Here is a 15,403-nt window from a genome sequence, read left to right as displayed (position 1 = left end):
TCAGCGGTACACTCTGGTGCTAGGGTATGTTTTGGAACAATAAACCTGGATCTAACTTACGTTTCCAGGCGGTGGTGATAGCTGTAAACATTGAAACATCATAGCAGCCCTACATCGTGACAAATATTGCTTTTGATTTATTTTTCATTTCATTCTTGCTACAGCGGCAATTCTCTGTCGTTTAATCAATGGATAGCACACTAGCATGTCTTTGACTGGTAGTAGCTCAAGAAAAGGGAGCTGAAAAGTGATATGGTACCAGTCAGAACTCATTACAATGGAAATACAGTACGCTCTTATAAATAAACAAGTGTACCATAACAAACTGAAATAAATTGTAGCTACTATATGGAATAAACACAAACTATCCATGGAAAAAGTCCACAAGCAATTTTTAGGGGTTTCTAGTGTGAACATTTGCGAAGTATACCAAAACATGGGTTGACTGTATAGCGGAAATAGTTTGCTAGATCGGACGGTATCTGGGGCATTGGTAGTGAAATGATTGACCTTGCTGCTTTGGTTTCTGGCCACTGCCCCAATACCCAGCCGCTGGGTATCTCCAGTACTGGCTTTAAGAAACTACTGTTAAAAGAAAGGTATTGATCCTCTTTCACAGTATCTTACCTTGCTCGGTGTGTTATCGGCAGCTAGCGTACTCCTCGGTGGCACTTGGTAGACATCTTGACCCGAGGGCACCTGGTAGATGCCCTGCTGGCTCTGCTGCTGTGGACTCTGCAGGGAAGGTGGCACCTGGTACAGCCCCTGGGCCCCCGAGCTGGCCTTCTGCTGGAAGCCCGAGCTCTGGTGGGGCAACTGGGCAGCGGCGGCGACCGGCGACTGGGCCTCGAACTTGGGCCCGATGAGCAGCTTGAGGCGGTTGCCGGGGGCGATGCCTTGGCGGCCGTGCAGGGAGCAGAGCCACCAGCCCTCCAACCCGCCGGTGTTCTGTTCAATGACGGTCAGGATTTCCCCTTTCCGAAAGGCCAGCTCCTCTGGGGACTCAGGCATGTTGTCGTACAATGCTTTGGCCATGAGGTTCTACGGAGAAACAAAAACCTCATTACACTGTGCAAAAATATACTTCATATATGTGCTTTTTGATCTGAAGCCAAAGCCCATTTTGAAAGCTTGTGTATCTTGATATTGGTGTTAACATTTGAACTTGAACCCCACTTCAAATGACCATACAGATGGCATTAGCCTGCAGCTCTGCGCCAGATGTCTTTCAAACAAATCTGAACTTTTCTCAGCTTGTGCCCCGCTCCAGGGCACAGTTACGTGTTTCCGGCCAGCGGGGGTTAAGGTATAATGAGTCTAACAGGCAGATTTTGGCGATAACAGATGCCCTGAAGTGTGCCGCTACAGTGTTTTAGGCAGGCATTTGCTGCTAATTGCTACATTAAATACACCATTATCCTTTTTTGGGCTTTTTATGCCTGGGAAGAATCAACTTAGCATGAACGGAGCTTTACACTTGCACATTAACAAATATATTAGGGGCTGTTCAACAGACAAACAAGCCTCAACTATGACAACATACTCCATATGGGTAAAGGAATTGGAGACCTTTTGCACCTTTATAGCTTCCAGTGTTCTGGGAAGACTTTTAACAACATTGAGCCGTGTGTGTCCATTGAAGAGCATTTGTGAGAGAGGGCCTGGCTCATTATCTCTGTTCCAGTTCATCTCAAAAGTGTTTGATGGGGTCACTTCTTCCACAACAAACTCCAAGCAGGACCTTTTGGACCTTCCTCTTGAACAGAAAAGGGTCTCCCAAAACTGTTCCCACAAATAGAATGATCCAAAATATCGATGCAAAATTAATTCAGGGGGAACTAAGCGCTCCTGCCAATCCACTTATTGACTAAATAATTGATTCAGAGGCTTGTCCCAAGGCTTTTTGTCCTTTAAGTGTGTCAAATCCTCTTCATCCCATGAACACGCCACTAAATGTCTGCCTTTTTTATGGTGACTGCATGAAGATTGGCACCCTATTTTCAGTCCACCTGGATATACACACTTTTGTGAAATGCATACAATAATAGCCAACCATATACTGGACTTTTGCAATGATTACAAATATATATGGAACTGAAACGGGTCCTTTCATGGCCCCCTTTTCTAGTATAATGAAATTAAACAGACATGTTGACTGACAAACAATGAATGCATTTAGTTGCTACACTATTTACTTCTCTTTGCTTTTATTTGTTATTAAGCCTCATAAATTGTATCAGATGAAGCATTTCCTCGCTTGTTATCGAGCCTTTATTGTCCAGTAACCCTGTGTGAGAACTAGGAAGTTGCCTTTGAGGTTCTTTCTGGGTTGATTCTATGTTGCACCCTCCTTGGCCTTCCTCTTGGCCAGAATCAAACAGTTCCCACGCGAAACTCTCACATCTTGTTAACACCGCCGTTATCTCTCACTGTGCTTCTGGCCGCTTTGGCCATTGTCTAAGTGCACTGTCAGCACCATTAGCCAGCAACACCCGACACACCCACAAGTACCACCCCCAGCTGCCCACCAGCTGGACCCGCAGCGTGTTCGATCGCGACCTCGGAGGTCACCCGTCATCCAATAGGAGCGGATGTGACCGTTTGTCCGTTCCGATGATTTGATCTGGCCTGGCAGAGTCATCCACGAGGAAAGGAAAAGCTCCTTTCTGCGATTACTGCGACAGCTACTGCATTTGTGCGAGGGATGTTAAAAGCTGCTTTCCGTGAAGTCGCCGGCCTGCTGTGGCTAGCTAGCATGTAGCCGTTTGATGCGGTGAGGGGAAATCTCATTGCAGTCACGAGCAGCGTGCGCCATGCGCCTTTGTCTCTGTTAATTACAGTGACAGAATTCTTGTATTAAGCTACCGTGCGAGCCACGGTGTGCACTCAGACTCATAAAAAGGAAAAAAAAAATCTTTGCCCGGGCAGACAACACATCCTCCCTGAGACATCACAAACAAATGCTTTTAAACCCTCAGTTCTGTAACACCATCTCTCCTTCGATATTCTATACTCTTTATCCAATTCAGGGTCATGGGGAAGCTGGAGCCTATCCCATGTGACTTTGGGCTGCGAGAGAAGGCGTAGACCTCGGCAATCCATTTTTGCAAACCTAATCACATCGCAAGCCCCAGAGCAGATTAATGCATACATCAACTTGGCTGTTTTGTTTACTTCTGCCGCAGGGCCGTTTTTAATGGTTCAAAATGGAACTGAATTGAATCCTCATACGTATCAGGATTTTTTTTTTCCCTAATAGAAAATGCTTATTTCAGTACTTCTGTTTGAGGCCTGAAAGATCCACAACAGAGTGTAAAATGCCTGACATAATTTGTCTTCTTCATTAAAAATGCGAACTGACATGAAAAATATATTGTAGCTGCAGAATGAAAAGTATGTAGCTCTGAGTTACTTTTAGCAAAGAAAAAACACAAAAAACAAAACATTTACCTGGAAATGCACTTCAAAATGAGTCAACAAAATAAAGTGATAAAGTAGTTTAAGAAACTCCAGAGCTCCCCTTACAGTTGTGAAGTGGAATACCCTTTTAAACTCCTAATACTGTCATCTTAAACGTGCAGAAGAAATTGTACAGATTGTATACAATGCTGATGAATAATGTTAGCGTTTGACACAAGCACTAACACAATACGTCAACCAATACTGGAAGTCATACCACTAATGGTACACGGGCTCCCTCTCGAGGTACGGGAAAGAATCTCCGAATAAATATTAAATGTTCATACTGTGCATGATGTTACATTGTTTTAAATGTAATTGCAGTACAGTCCCATGCAGTACATTTGTTGACTACAGCTCAGTTGTATTTAACTTTTATGTACAAAGCGTGCATTGAATCTCTTAGAACTGTTCCCCCCCAAGTGTATTTAGGAACCCTTTATTCAACTTTTATGTGCAATACATTTAAATAAAATCAATATTTAATTTACAGTTTTTATTTTCCTACAGCCGACTGCAGTATTAATATTCAAACTGCGCATAACGTTAGAGTAGATTGCAATAGTGTAACATAAACTGTACATTTTAGGAATAAAACCTCCGCCTCATTATTTGCTGTACATCTAGCCCTACGATGCTACTATATTTTACTGCCGGTCACGATGGTGAAACATGGAGCGCTAAGGATTTTCTAGAGGTGATACTTGGTGTAAAAGGTTTGAACACCACTGTTGTAGACCATTCAAGGGTTGCCATGGCAATGGCAGTGGCACTGTTTCCTCATAACAAATCAGTTTAGCATTAATGCTAAAATGAAAATGTAAAAATGAGTATGCATTGTTGCCTTTAACCCATTTTGATAGCAACATTTGGGAGTCAATCAGCATTTAAAAGAAAACAAACAAACACATTCATCAGTCTCTGCTGTGATAAAGCAACTCACTGACTTCCTCCAATCGGCGCTTTGTGGGAATAATTACTGTTTTATGTTGCACCTTCACCCAGGAAATGTTAGTCGCCCATGGGTTGGAATAGATTTGAAGCCTCATGAAGGCATTAAATGCAAATCTGTATGACCAGCAAGGGAAATGCAATAAAATAGCCATAATGATTTGCATAAAGAGGTTGTTTGTGAAAACAACCGTCACACATGTCCTTCTGATGTGACGCAAAGAGCGAACACACTGCTCACTTCGCCGTGTTTGTTTGCCTGACTTGTGTGGGCAGCGCTGTAATTTGAGCAGATAGAAGTGACTATTATTAACCAGGCGTCACGTCTCTGACATAAACAAAGATTAGTCACGACACGGTGACACTCCTCTGCCATTGATCATGCTTTAAACACACGTGTTTGCCATTTGTATGTAGGCCGGCGGGCGGGTGTAGAGGGAGGGAAGGAAAAGGAAGGGCCCCTTATGTGACTCCCACCTATGAGTGTGAGCTTCCAGGAAGTTATCATTTAGAGGTCAGTGACGGGGCGAGTCGTCTTACTGCTCCCTCAAGAACACTGATGTGTTTCTGGTCCCGACGACCTAAAAAAAAACAACTTGGCAGAGCAGGAGGGACTATGACATACTTCTTCAGAATTAACATAGGCGACACGTGGCAAACTGCCGGAAGCTGAGCAGATAAGGCTCAGTGAGTCAGCAACCTTATTAAAAATAAAACACAAAACACAATCTAAATGAGAAAGAAAGTGCAAAACTATTATAAAACCTTAAAAGAAAAGTCTAATGTAATCTACTTTTGTCCCCTTTGCTACTGCTGTGTCATTCTAACGTTTGGGAATACTGTGCTAGAAATGAACAAAACGCATGCTAACTCTCGCCTGTTGCTGTGCCTTAGCTCTGGATGATTCACATTACTCAACAGTCTCCAATTTGCTGCAGCGACCCTTTTTAACTGGCTGCCATAACTCACGTCCTGGTAAAGTTAGTATCCCTACCATGTTGAAGCCACCCAACCACCAACCCGCCCTCAACCCTGCCCTTTTTTTGGGCTTGAGCCCCTGCCCTCTAAAATCTCTGTGCACATGCCTATTCGAGTACTGTGATGGTAGAAAGTTGCAATATTACAACATTTGACCCCCATAATCAGTCTCCCCCCAACCCAGTCGTTCAAGATGGTATCTGAATCTCGAGTCTCTCAAATTAACATGCGTGCCAAGATAAAGTAAGACTTAAAGAAAAAATGTGCCCCTCCTTCTTTGCCAGGCCCCTGTCAACATCTGTCTTAAAGGCCTTGCGTGTTTTCATCAGTCGAAAGCATGCAATAGCACAGAGCGGAACTGTCTCGATCTCTTACCTGGATCACTGTATACTGTACAACCTAAAGACCCAGCTGTCGGTCCCCCCTCCGCCACCCCCCTGAACCCCTTTCTACCCACACAGACAGTGATGACTCACGCAGGCTTTTTCCATCAGTGTCTGGGCTTTACGCAGACTGTGTAAACCTCCTCTCCCTTGCCTGTGGTGACCATTCCAAAAATAAAATCGCCCTTATGTAACTTCGTTGCCTGTTGAAAGAGCCCCACCTTTGCTGGCAGTGAGTGGAGCTCTCTGTGAGTTTTGGGCTCTTTAGGGTGGGTAATGAAGAGGATTTCTGGCTGAACAAGCTCATAAATGCTCAAAATCCCCTTCTACACTTGCCCAACATGTGTCCTCACTCCAAGAACGAGGACAAACAAACAAATAGTACCCCCCAAAAAGTGCTCCACTCCAGCTGTGAGAAAACACCACTGTAACTTTGTCGAAAGGGAAAAGCAGCTCACTCATGTGGCCTCATTTCACATGGTTATATATAGAAAATAATTATGGTAATGACGATAATGAGGACCTGATGACTTTTACCAGTCGCTCCTCAGAGTGAGTGAGGCCTGCTGCGGGTGAGAGCCAGTTCAAATAAATGGGCCGTGTGAAGGGTTCTGGGTAGGAAAGACTCATGGGAAGTGGTTCGGTGCCCGGAGTACATGGTAATTTCTTCATTTGGACATTTTCCAGGAAGGTTTACCCCCGATTACAGCCTCTTTGTAACCTCTGCCAGTGGCTGTTGTCGAGCATAATTATACCGCAAGCTCCTTCAACTGCGTACAAAATTGTGGTATGGAAAACACATCAATGTCCAACGCAGTCTTTGCACATCGAATTAAACATTATCTAATCTCCCTGCTTCACATAGACAGTGACCGTTTATGTCCCAAGTTGTAATTCCGAATAGTTATAGTGCTATGATGTGCTTGGGAACAGTCTAAAATAAACCAATAGCTCATTCTCGCCTTGTGATCACTGCCGGTCTGTGACTGTAAACGCCCCTAGTTGACATTTCAGGCCAAATGAAACTGACAACGTAGATTGGCTCATCTATTTGATTTGATTTTTTTTTTTAGGTCAGTCTCCTCCAAACAATTATAAATTATTATAGTGTGTGTTAAATTAGTCACTTGCTAAATAACATTTTACTTTAAGTCCTCTTAGTGCGATCTAGTTCCAGATTTTGCCTAATGTTCTTTAGTTTTTCTTTCAATATCTTTAGGCTCTTAAAATGCAAACATGAGAAAGGAATCCAATTTTAACTTGAGAATGCGCATTTCCTTGACCGACAGTCTATTGACAACCAATCAGTGGTGCTGTGCATTTAGCCTGACATGTAGCCGGCCCAATAGTTGAATGTGTGGGATTTAAACAAGAACGCAAGCCATTGCAGCAGAGAGCAACACTACATGCTGACTCAGGTCATGAAATCCCAGGTGATTTGCATTTCCAAGGAGGTGATTTTTGTTTTCGGAATAGAGGTTATTCTCTGAAACAGATGGGCGTAAACTCCTTAAAAACTGCGAGGATACCACATTTGACCACTCAGACTGAACCGATGTCATTTGATTACACATTAAAGCCACTTCCAATAGTAAACTTAAATTATGATGAATACAACCAGGGCAGGACATGACTGCAACACTTGAGGTTTTATTAGCTCACAGGAAGTGATTGTGAAATGTCCAAGTTAGAATGCAAACTCCTTCAACTCCTCTTAACCCTTTCCATTCATTCCAGTCATTTTGTTTCTTTACTGTCACATAAACCACTGGGTAGCTTGACATGACCCCACATTTGTTTCCATCATCACTCCTTACCCTGCAGCACTTCCAGTCTCCTACAGAACTTAAAGCGAACCAGGCGACTTACGACCTGCCGGCCTTATCGTTTCCCATCTTGTGCTGCCTTACGAGGGTTTTTAAGCACCAGCTATAATTAGGTGCCCAAACCACGCTCAAAAGTGGATCTATTTCCATAAATTGTAAGGACTGCTGCGTCAGCATATTGAGTAGTGTCGCCTCATGTATTATGCGAAGACATTCTTGGACTTTGAATACTGTGAAGCAGCAGAGAGTAAAGTTGTCCCTCAAACTGAAGAGCCGTGGCTGTCACGCTGGGCCTCTGCCACACATAAACTCTGGCCTAGAAAAGCAAAATTAAAAACAACACAACCAGTATTCTTTGATATTGCCAAGAGTCAAGCATGCGTACTGGCAACAGAGAAATGGCGCATTATTTCCAAGCTTGATGCCAAGGCCCGATGCTGAATGGGTGCATCTCGGTAGGCCCTGGAGACACAAACTAATCCCTCCAGAGGGGCATGAGCCACCATCTGAAATCATCTTCATGGTATCACTGCGGGGCCACATTGGATGGCTTTACATATAGGAATTGCCAATGAGATGGTAATTCATTGCACCGTCCTTGCGATTTCACGGTAGGCCAAGATCATGGAGAGAAAAAAAACGGCCCCAAAACTCCCCTCAAAAAAAAAGAGAGATATAAGAAGACAGTCTTTTGTCTTTTTACAAGAAGGGAAGACACACCCATTTGAGGGCTTTTTTTTATTATTATGATTAAATAGCAAAGACATTACTCATCGTACATCTCAAAGTACATATTACAAAATGTTAAAACTTCAACAAAAGGTTTACATTGTTTCGAATTGGCTTTTTCCAAGTCCTGTTGCTTTTAATGATAGGACACAGCTCTCTTTGACTGATGCTACATTTTGTAGTGACATCGCAAACCCACTAAGGCCTTTTGTTTTGTTTTGTTCAAAATAACCACATCCTGACATAGATAGAGTAATAGAAATATGATAGTATTGTCATAATCAGCATAACATTTGGAGTTTTGAAGAACAAAATGATCATTTAGCTTCAGTCTAAGGCTACCCTTACAACATTCAAGTGTAATTTACTTTCAAAGCACTGTGGGAAATACAAATTAACAGTGGCAAATATGCATTTGTTGGTCTACGCTGAACTAACTAACTGAAGAAATCCAGCCATTGATGATCATGATTATATATGTTGAAATTATTTTTTTTTTTAAACAAAAAGATGTTTGACAAAGTGTATTATGAGCTAAAGTAAGTTGAATGGGGTCACTGATGCTATTCTTATTACAAGCCATTCTACAAAGGAAATTGTTTTAAACGTGCTATTTTAAAGTAAAAATAAATCTAACGGATTGTCGCTTTAAGTCCAAAAACTAAAAAAAAAAGCACGAGGTGGAGTCTTACGAGACCAGGTTGTGGATTTCACAGTACAAGTGCTGTAGTATGAACTAACTTTTGCAACGGTATTAATAACTTTTCTCAGCTGTCAAGCTTCCTTCTTCCCACCATGGGGGTCAACATCCTCTGGGGTCGAACCTGGTCGACAAGGGGCTGCCATCTTGAGAGATGACCCTCACAAAATAGTTGGCATTCTGTAGAGGAGGTGGGATACGTGATGATTATTTCCACCCAAAAGGTCAAATGTGGAAATGATTCTAAACTATATCGCTGATGTTGTGCATTCTGACAATATAATCTGCCATTGTGCGTTTTTGTAATGTTAAAAGTTGGCCGATGGTGCGGGGGCACGGTGTTGCGGAGGGGGATGGTGAGTTGGCGACCATACATTCTCGTTGGGGGAGCGGCTCTTCGCGTTCACTTTAAAATGATGCACGGTAGCAAACATGAAACCATACAAATAGAAACTAAAAAAGGGCATTTCATTCAAGCTTATGGGGCCCATGACCAGTAGACAAAGTTGTCTGCACGTTGTTGTGTATGTAGACTCATTCTTCAATGGGAAGAAAAGAAGTGTTTCTTGCAGAAGGACTCTTGCAACACAATGGCACTGTCTGCATAACTATACGCACCCTCTGCCAGACTCATTAAAAACATAAAAGGCCACCTTGAAACAATCATGGCCATCTTCTGGACGACATTCCCAAGCACAACGTCCTGGAATGTTCTCATTCTCACAGGGAGCTCCTCAACCTCTCTCTTCCCATCCCCTCCCCCGTCACCAAACACATCTAACTTTGCTCTTTCGTCGCCCCCCACAACTTCCTCTCCTTTTCATTTGCTGCAGCCCCTTTCAGCATCAGGCATTCTCCTCCCACTCAGAACAATGTCTGCTTCGCCCTCCTCCAGCTCCCTTTACCCTTGGACCGGTGCCTGGAAGCTGAACCCATTTAAAAAAAAAAAAGGAAACAGTGAGGAAACACACATTTTGGCCACCTAATCACTGTGGTTGTGAAGCTATTTTGGCAACTGTGACATCAGCTATAAAAGACTGTGGAAGCGTCAGTGGAATTTTTTTCCACCAGAACAGTCTGAACTCTTGAAAGTACTGCAGGTGTCACGCTCTGTTGAAATCCACGGACTACGCAGATGCTGGGAGAGATCAGAGTGCGTGCGTACAGCCCCACTGAAGGGATTATGCGCATTAAGAGACCAATGGAAGACAAGCCTTTCCCTCGCACCTGAGCACCTGTTTGGAAAGCCTCTCTGACAAACACCAAGCGACCTGAGCACCGTGTTGAACTCCAGCTGAAACGCTACCCCCTCTGCTTCATATAGTGGTAAATCATTCAATGGGACTAAGAGCAAACACAAACATGGAGATCTGAGAGGGTAACCTCTGCAGCTATTTAGCAGCTTTAAAGAAGGCCGCTGACCTGAAAGAAATCTGATAAACACAGCAGGGAAGCTGACGCACAAAGTGCCATCCAAGCAGTGGCAGATTCCTTCTGTCTGCATGCCAGCCCCCTTTCCCCCTTGTTACACAACTTTGACATGTATACAGTGAACCCTTGCTATTCGCGGGTGATTGGGACCAACCGAGCCCTGCCACGAAGAGCCAAAATCGGCAAGGATCGAAATGAAACGCCTCAGCTCACTTCAACATTCTTCCTTGATATCAATATGCCACCAGATGGCGCCAAAGCAATGAATGCTCTGAGTTCCTGTTTCGATTATTGCAGCCTGGATGAGTTGGAGGACTACTGGCGGTCCTTTGCGAATGTAGCTCAACTTCTCAAAGCTGACTGTTCTTCAGGCCGCAATCTAGTCGAGACTGAATCAGCAGCTCCTCACCTCTATTGTTTTCTACTTGCCCCAGACACGATTTATCAACCTATTACACATAACGTCCTTGGTATCCCGACATACGATGTTTCCAGGTTACGTACGGTGGAATTAGTTTTCACAGCGGCATGAGAATTACATCGACGCAGCACAATAAGACATGCTCAGTTCGCGCCATACCGGTTTCATTTGTTTTATATTTATGGCCTCAAAGTAATTTTCATACAAATATTTACTTTAATTCTGAGTTTAAGTGATAAGATGACAGAAGTTCTGTACAAAGTTGGGTTACGTCGCCGGAACGAAAGTCAATCGTAAACCGTAAAATGCTCATCCCTACTTTGGAGAGGGAAATTTCCTTCTTAGTATCCTAACTAAACCGCATGCACTTGTCACCTTTGTCTGCACTGTTCAGGCAGGTGCGTCCTTGTGCAAATAAAGACCTCCTCTCAAATGGTTGCCTGCTTCAAATAAATGCTTTGGGCTGTTTGTAGTCGAGTAACTAAGCGCCCTTGCACACTATTTGGGGAAACAGGGTATCATAAGTAAAGAGCACCGGCTGCCTCACTATCTTGAAAGGCAGGAGAGAAAGACAAACAAAGACGTGTAGACACGATTCTGTTAGTGAGGTTGCGCACTGTGTCAGTTTCCTTCCTGCACGCAGATACGAGTCTGAAAATGCTGCTTACGAGCCGATTCATAAATATCCAAACTCCCCCTTGCAAAGATCACAGGCTGAAACCATGAGCCCGCTCTGTAAAGTGTATATTTAACAGACCAATGAGTCAGTCTGCATGCACGCCCACTGTTCTCAGCCAACCCCTCCAGCCCCCTGAAAAGACAGACGCTGAGCAACAGGGGTAGCTTGACAAACAGCAACTTGAGAAAACAACCCACAAAGCTGCAGCCCCGTCCTTGAAAGCCCCTCTGAATCATCCCGGCATTTCAGATAGATTCGTACCAGAGTGCGGTCAGCCTGTGAGCTCATCTAATGAAGACCAGTGCTGCGTGTGACCGCACTAAAACGACAGCCTTTGGTGAACTCGACATACTGTTCACTTTTACATCTGATAATCTCGAGTCAGGCTTTGCGTCACAACATATTTTACAGCACATTACACGGCCAGTGGAAGTAACACCGCTGATGAATATTTGAAGCTTTGTAAACAAATCAAGAAATGTGTCCCATTTTCTTACTAACTGTGTCAGTGAAGGCCTCACGTGCATGGTCACGTTGACTTTTGCTGGCTTTAAGTGTAATCTGTGATTATTTTATAGTAGTATAAAACAATTAGTTCAGTATAGGACTTGAGCATTGGCAATGATTGGAGAAGGTGTGTTTCTGAACTTTGAGCTTCGGCCAATGTGTGACGTTGTAAAACATTGATGAGATCTCACGTATGATAGGACAGCTACACTTGTAGTTCTACTCAATTAAACTCAATTCAGTTTTACTTATATGGCACCAAATCACCACTGACGTTTCAGGATTGTTGAATAGCGATTATATTGGAAGCTGAGATGAAAGATCATTTTTCTGCTCTTGGAATTTCAGTGTAGTCCATTCAGTGAACTAAATTAAATGCCACATTTAATAAATCAAGAGACACTACAGCTACCCAACGCAGGTAGATATTAACGACTGGCTACAGTAAACCATGTGAAAAGGAAATTCATGTTAAGATGTCTCTTGGGCTGTACAGTATACGTGGAATTTCAAGCAGCTATAGTTGAGCATCCTATCACATCCTATCCTATCATATAGCATATCATAAGTAGCAAAACAGTTATTGAATGTAAATGTCTCTGCCGGGGTGGACAAGGGTGCAAGGAACCCAGTCACATTTTCGCTCTACTGACGCCTCTGCTGCTGCAATAACTGTTGAAATAGGGGCGACCGATGGGGGGTGCATGATGCGTGCATAAACCAGACGTACCATGCACACGTCTACCAGGCAAAAGTGACAGTATGTGGTTCTTCTTCAACCCAGGTTTCGCAAGCATTCGATCCGGTTTTATTATTAATGAATTCTTCTTATTATGATTATTTTACAAAGGTCAAGCCCGGTGTAAAAGTTCCTCATCGCCTGCAGCTCTCCTTCTGCCAACAGCAAAGCCAGTTTACGACACCCGAGGCAACATTTACACACACTTACTTTGTATTTCATTTTGCTGCTCCTCAGTAAGATTCCAGAATAGATGAGAAATATCCGCTTTTATCGCATCAACGAGAACGAAGAGGGACTTCTCTGTGGTTAAGCAGCCATCCGGAGCCGCGACGACGCAGAAAGTGGCCGACTGCAGCGCCTCTCGACTCGGACTCGGACTCGGACTTTTCCCTCAGCTTTTCCGAGGGTCCGCTGCTGAGCCCTCTGACGACATGGCCTCATTTGCATGCCGCTCTCTGATTGGTCCTCGCACGCATTTGGGCTGCCCTGCCGCTCCTGGAGAAGTGACGTCATTATCAGTACTCGAGCAGCAGAAGAGCTTTAAAATAATAGTCATAAAAAAAATGCATACACACATTATTTATTTGGAACTATATACAGTATGTTTGAATTATAGTTGTGTTTCAGGGGAAAAAAATAAAGTCGACTAGGAGTTTTAACATTTTGTTAAGGGGTTCAAATCCGGGAATTATAATGGTAAAAGTACATAAATGTGTAATTGCAAGGGGTCTAAACACTTTTTGGTACGTACCTTGATTTGTACGTCACGGTTTGGTTCACATTGGGCCCCGCCACACACTGCGCGGCGCTCTCATCGCATAATTGTATAATCCCTAAATTTGTATTTTGTAATTTTAATGATGGACAGCAATGTAGTTGGCGGCACAGTGGCCAATGGTTGGCACATACGCCTCACAGTTCTGAGGATGGGTGTTTGTATCTTGGCTCTGGCCCTTGGCTCTTCTCCTTATAGCTTCTTTTGCCTTTTCTCCAAGTATTCTAGCTTCCTTCCATATTGCAAAAATATGAATGTAGCTGCCTATTATTAATATGAGTAATGTTATTGTTGTTATTGTTTTAATTATTGGCCTCACCGTCTGGTAGTGGTTAGTACAGTGGGTACAGAAAGTTTTCAGAAAAAAATGAACTTCAATGATTTTAACAAATGGCTGCAATATAACAAAGAGAGAAAAATTTAAGGGGGTCTGAAGACTTTCCGTACCCACTGTACGTCTGCCTCGCAGTTGAGACGTTCTGGGTTGGATGCATAATACTTCTCATCTTTGTTGTTGACTGTATATGATAATCCATCCATCGATTTTCGGAGCCGCTTCTCCTCATTAGGGTCGCGGGCGTGCTGGAGCCTATCCCAGCTGTCATCGGGCAGGAGGCGGGGTACACCCTGAACGGGTTGCCAGCCAATCGCAGGGCACATACAAACAAACAACCAGTCGCACTCACAGTCACACCTACGGGCAATTTAGAGTCTCCAATTAATGCATGTTTTTGGGATTTGGGAGGAAACCGGAGTGCCCGGAGAAAACCCACGCAGACACGGGGAGAACATGCAAACTCCACACAGGCGGGTCCTCAGAACTGTGAGGCTGACGCTCTAACCATTCGGCCCACCGTGCCCTAATACATACAATGTTATTCAATATTGTTCATAATAATGACAGATACACAGCATCTGTATCTGTGCAAAATGTTTCATATTTAAAATAAATGAGCCGAGTTCTCTTAATATCTCCCAGCTAAGCTCTTTAATGCATTGCAAGTAGGAAAGAGTTTATTAAGTTGAAAATATGAACCTGATAAGAGACAAACAAGCAAAAATAAAAATGAAATGTCGCCACGAGACCATTGTGACTCCGCTGCTTGCCTGCGATAACAAAAAGTTTTCAAGGAGGAGAAATCACCTGTACTTCCACAACTCTCTGATGTGTGTTGGCTCATTTATCACAATCACAGGCACTTCGTGGCTCTCATTGTCCGTGGTGCACAGTCATATCCTTACATGAATGTCTCGTGTAAGGTATGCCGAAGCTTTGTTTATGCAGCATGCACCGTGCAGCTGCAGCCCATTCAAGCGGGTACCGCCGCTATTCTTTTCTGTCTATGGTATGTGATTAAGTGCATTTGAGCACCTGTTTCCTATGACAAACACCACACATTTTTCAGTCTGTTTATATCAGCGTTGGGACTAAAACAGCCGCGAAATGTTATTCATCCCGTTTGGCAGGATGGAATGAGTCCTTCAGGGCGCAATCTCCAGTGGCTTGCCATTTGCAGCTTGTTCAACTCATGCTTGACATGCATTATCAGTTTGCTGGCAGTGGGAGATTTTGAGCTCTAGCGGCTGCACAATCTCCCGCCAGCTTGAGTTACATCCTCAAAATCCTCCTTTTGAACCTCGACAAAGTCAAACAATCGGCGGGCAACGGGAGATTTGTATTCGGCCCCTGTCTCCTTGACAACAGCCACCATGGCCGTGGTATCTTTGCTCTCACACATAGCAGATAACATGAGCTCAAAGTTGGTCTGCGCGAGAAGGTCCTGGGGTGCCGTGATGGCATATTTCAAGCACGGAAATAGCG

The 15,403-nt window shown here is 43.7% G+C and overlaps 1 protein-coding gene across 1 annotated transcript in view; it reads right to left on the bottom strand.

Moving 5' to 3' along the window:
- The window catches only part of nedd9 (neural precursor cell expressed, developmentally down-regulated 9), a 28,926-nt gene extending 15,732 nt beyond the window's left edge, over window positions 1-13,194 (bottom strand). The window contains exons 1-2 of the mRNA XM_061664463.1: window positions 13,014-13,194; window positions 628-1,041 (exon numbers count right to left, since the gene is read on the bottom strand). Coding sequence (XP_061520447.1) covers window positions 628-1,041; window positions 13,014-13,025 — 426 coding nt within the window. The 5' untranslated portion in view covers window positions 13,026-13,194. The remainder of the gene's footprint in view (window positions 1-627; window positions 1,042-13,013) is intronic.
- Between the last annotated feature and the right edge of the window lie 2,209 nt (window positions 13,195-15,403).

Source organism: Phycodurus eques, chromosome 20 (assembly GCF_024500275.1).
Source record: "Phycodurus eques isolate BA_2022a chromosome 20, UOR_Pequ_1.1, whole genome shotgun sequence".
NCBI lineage: Eukaryota > Metazoa > Chordata > Actinopteri > Syngnathiformes > Syngnathidae > Phycodurus > Phycodurus eques.
This window is presented reverse-complemented; position numbering and strand designations above follow the sequence as displayed.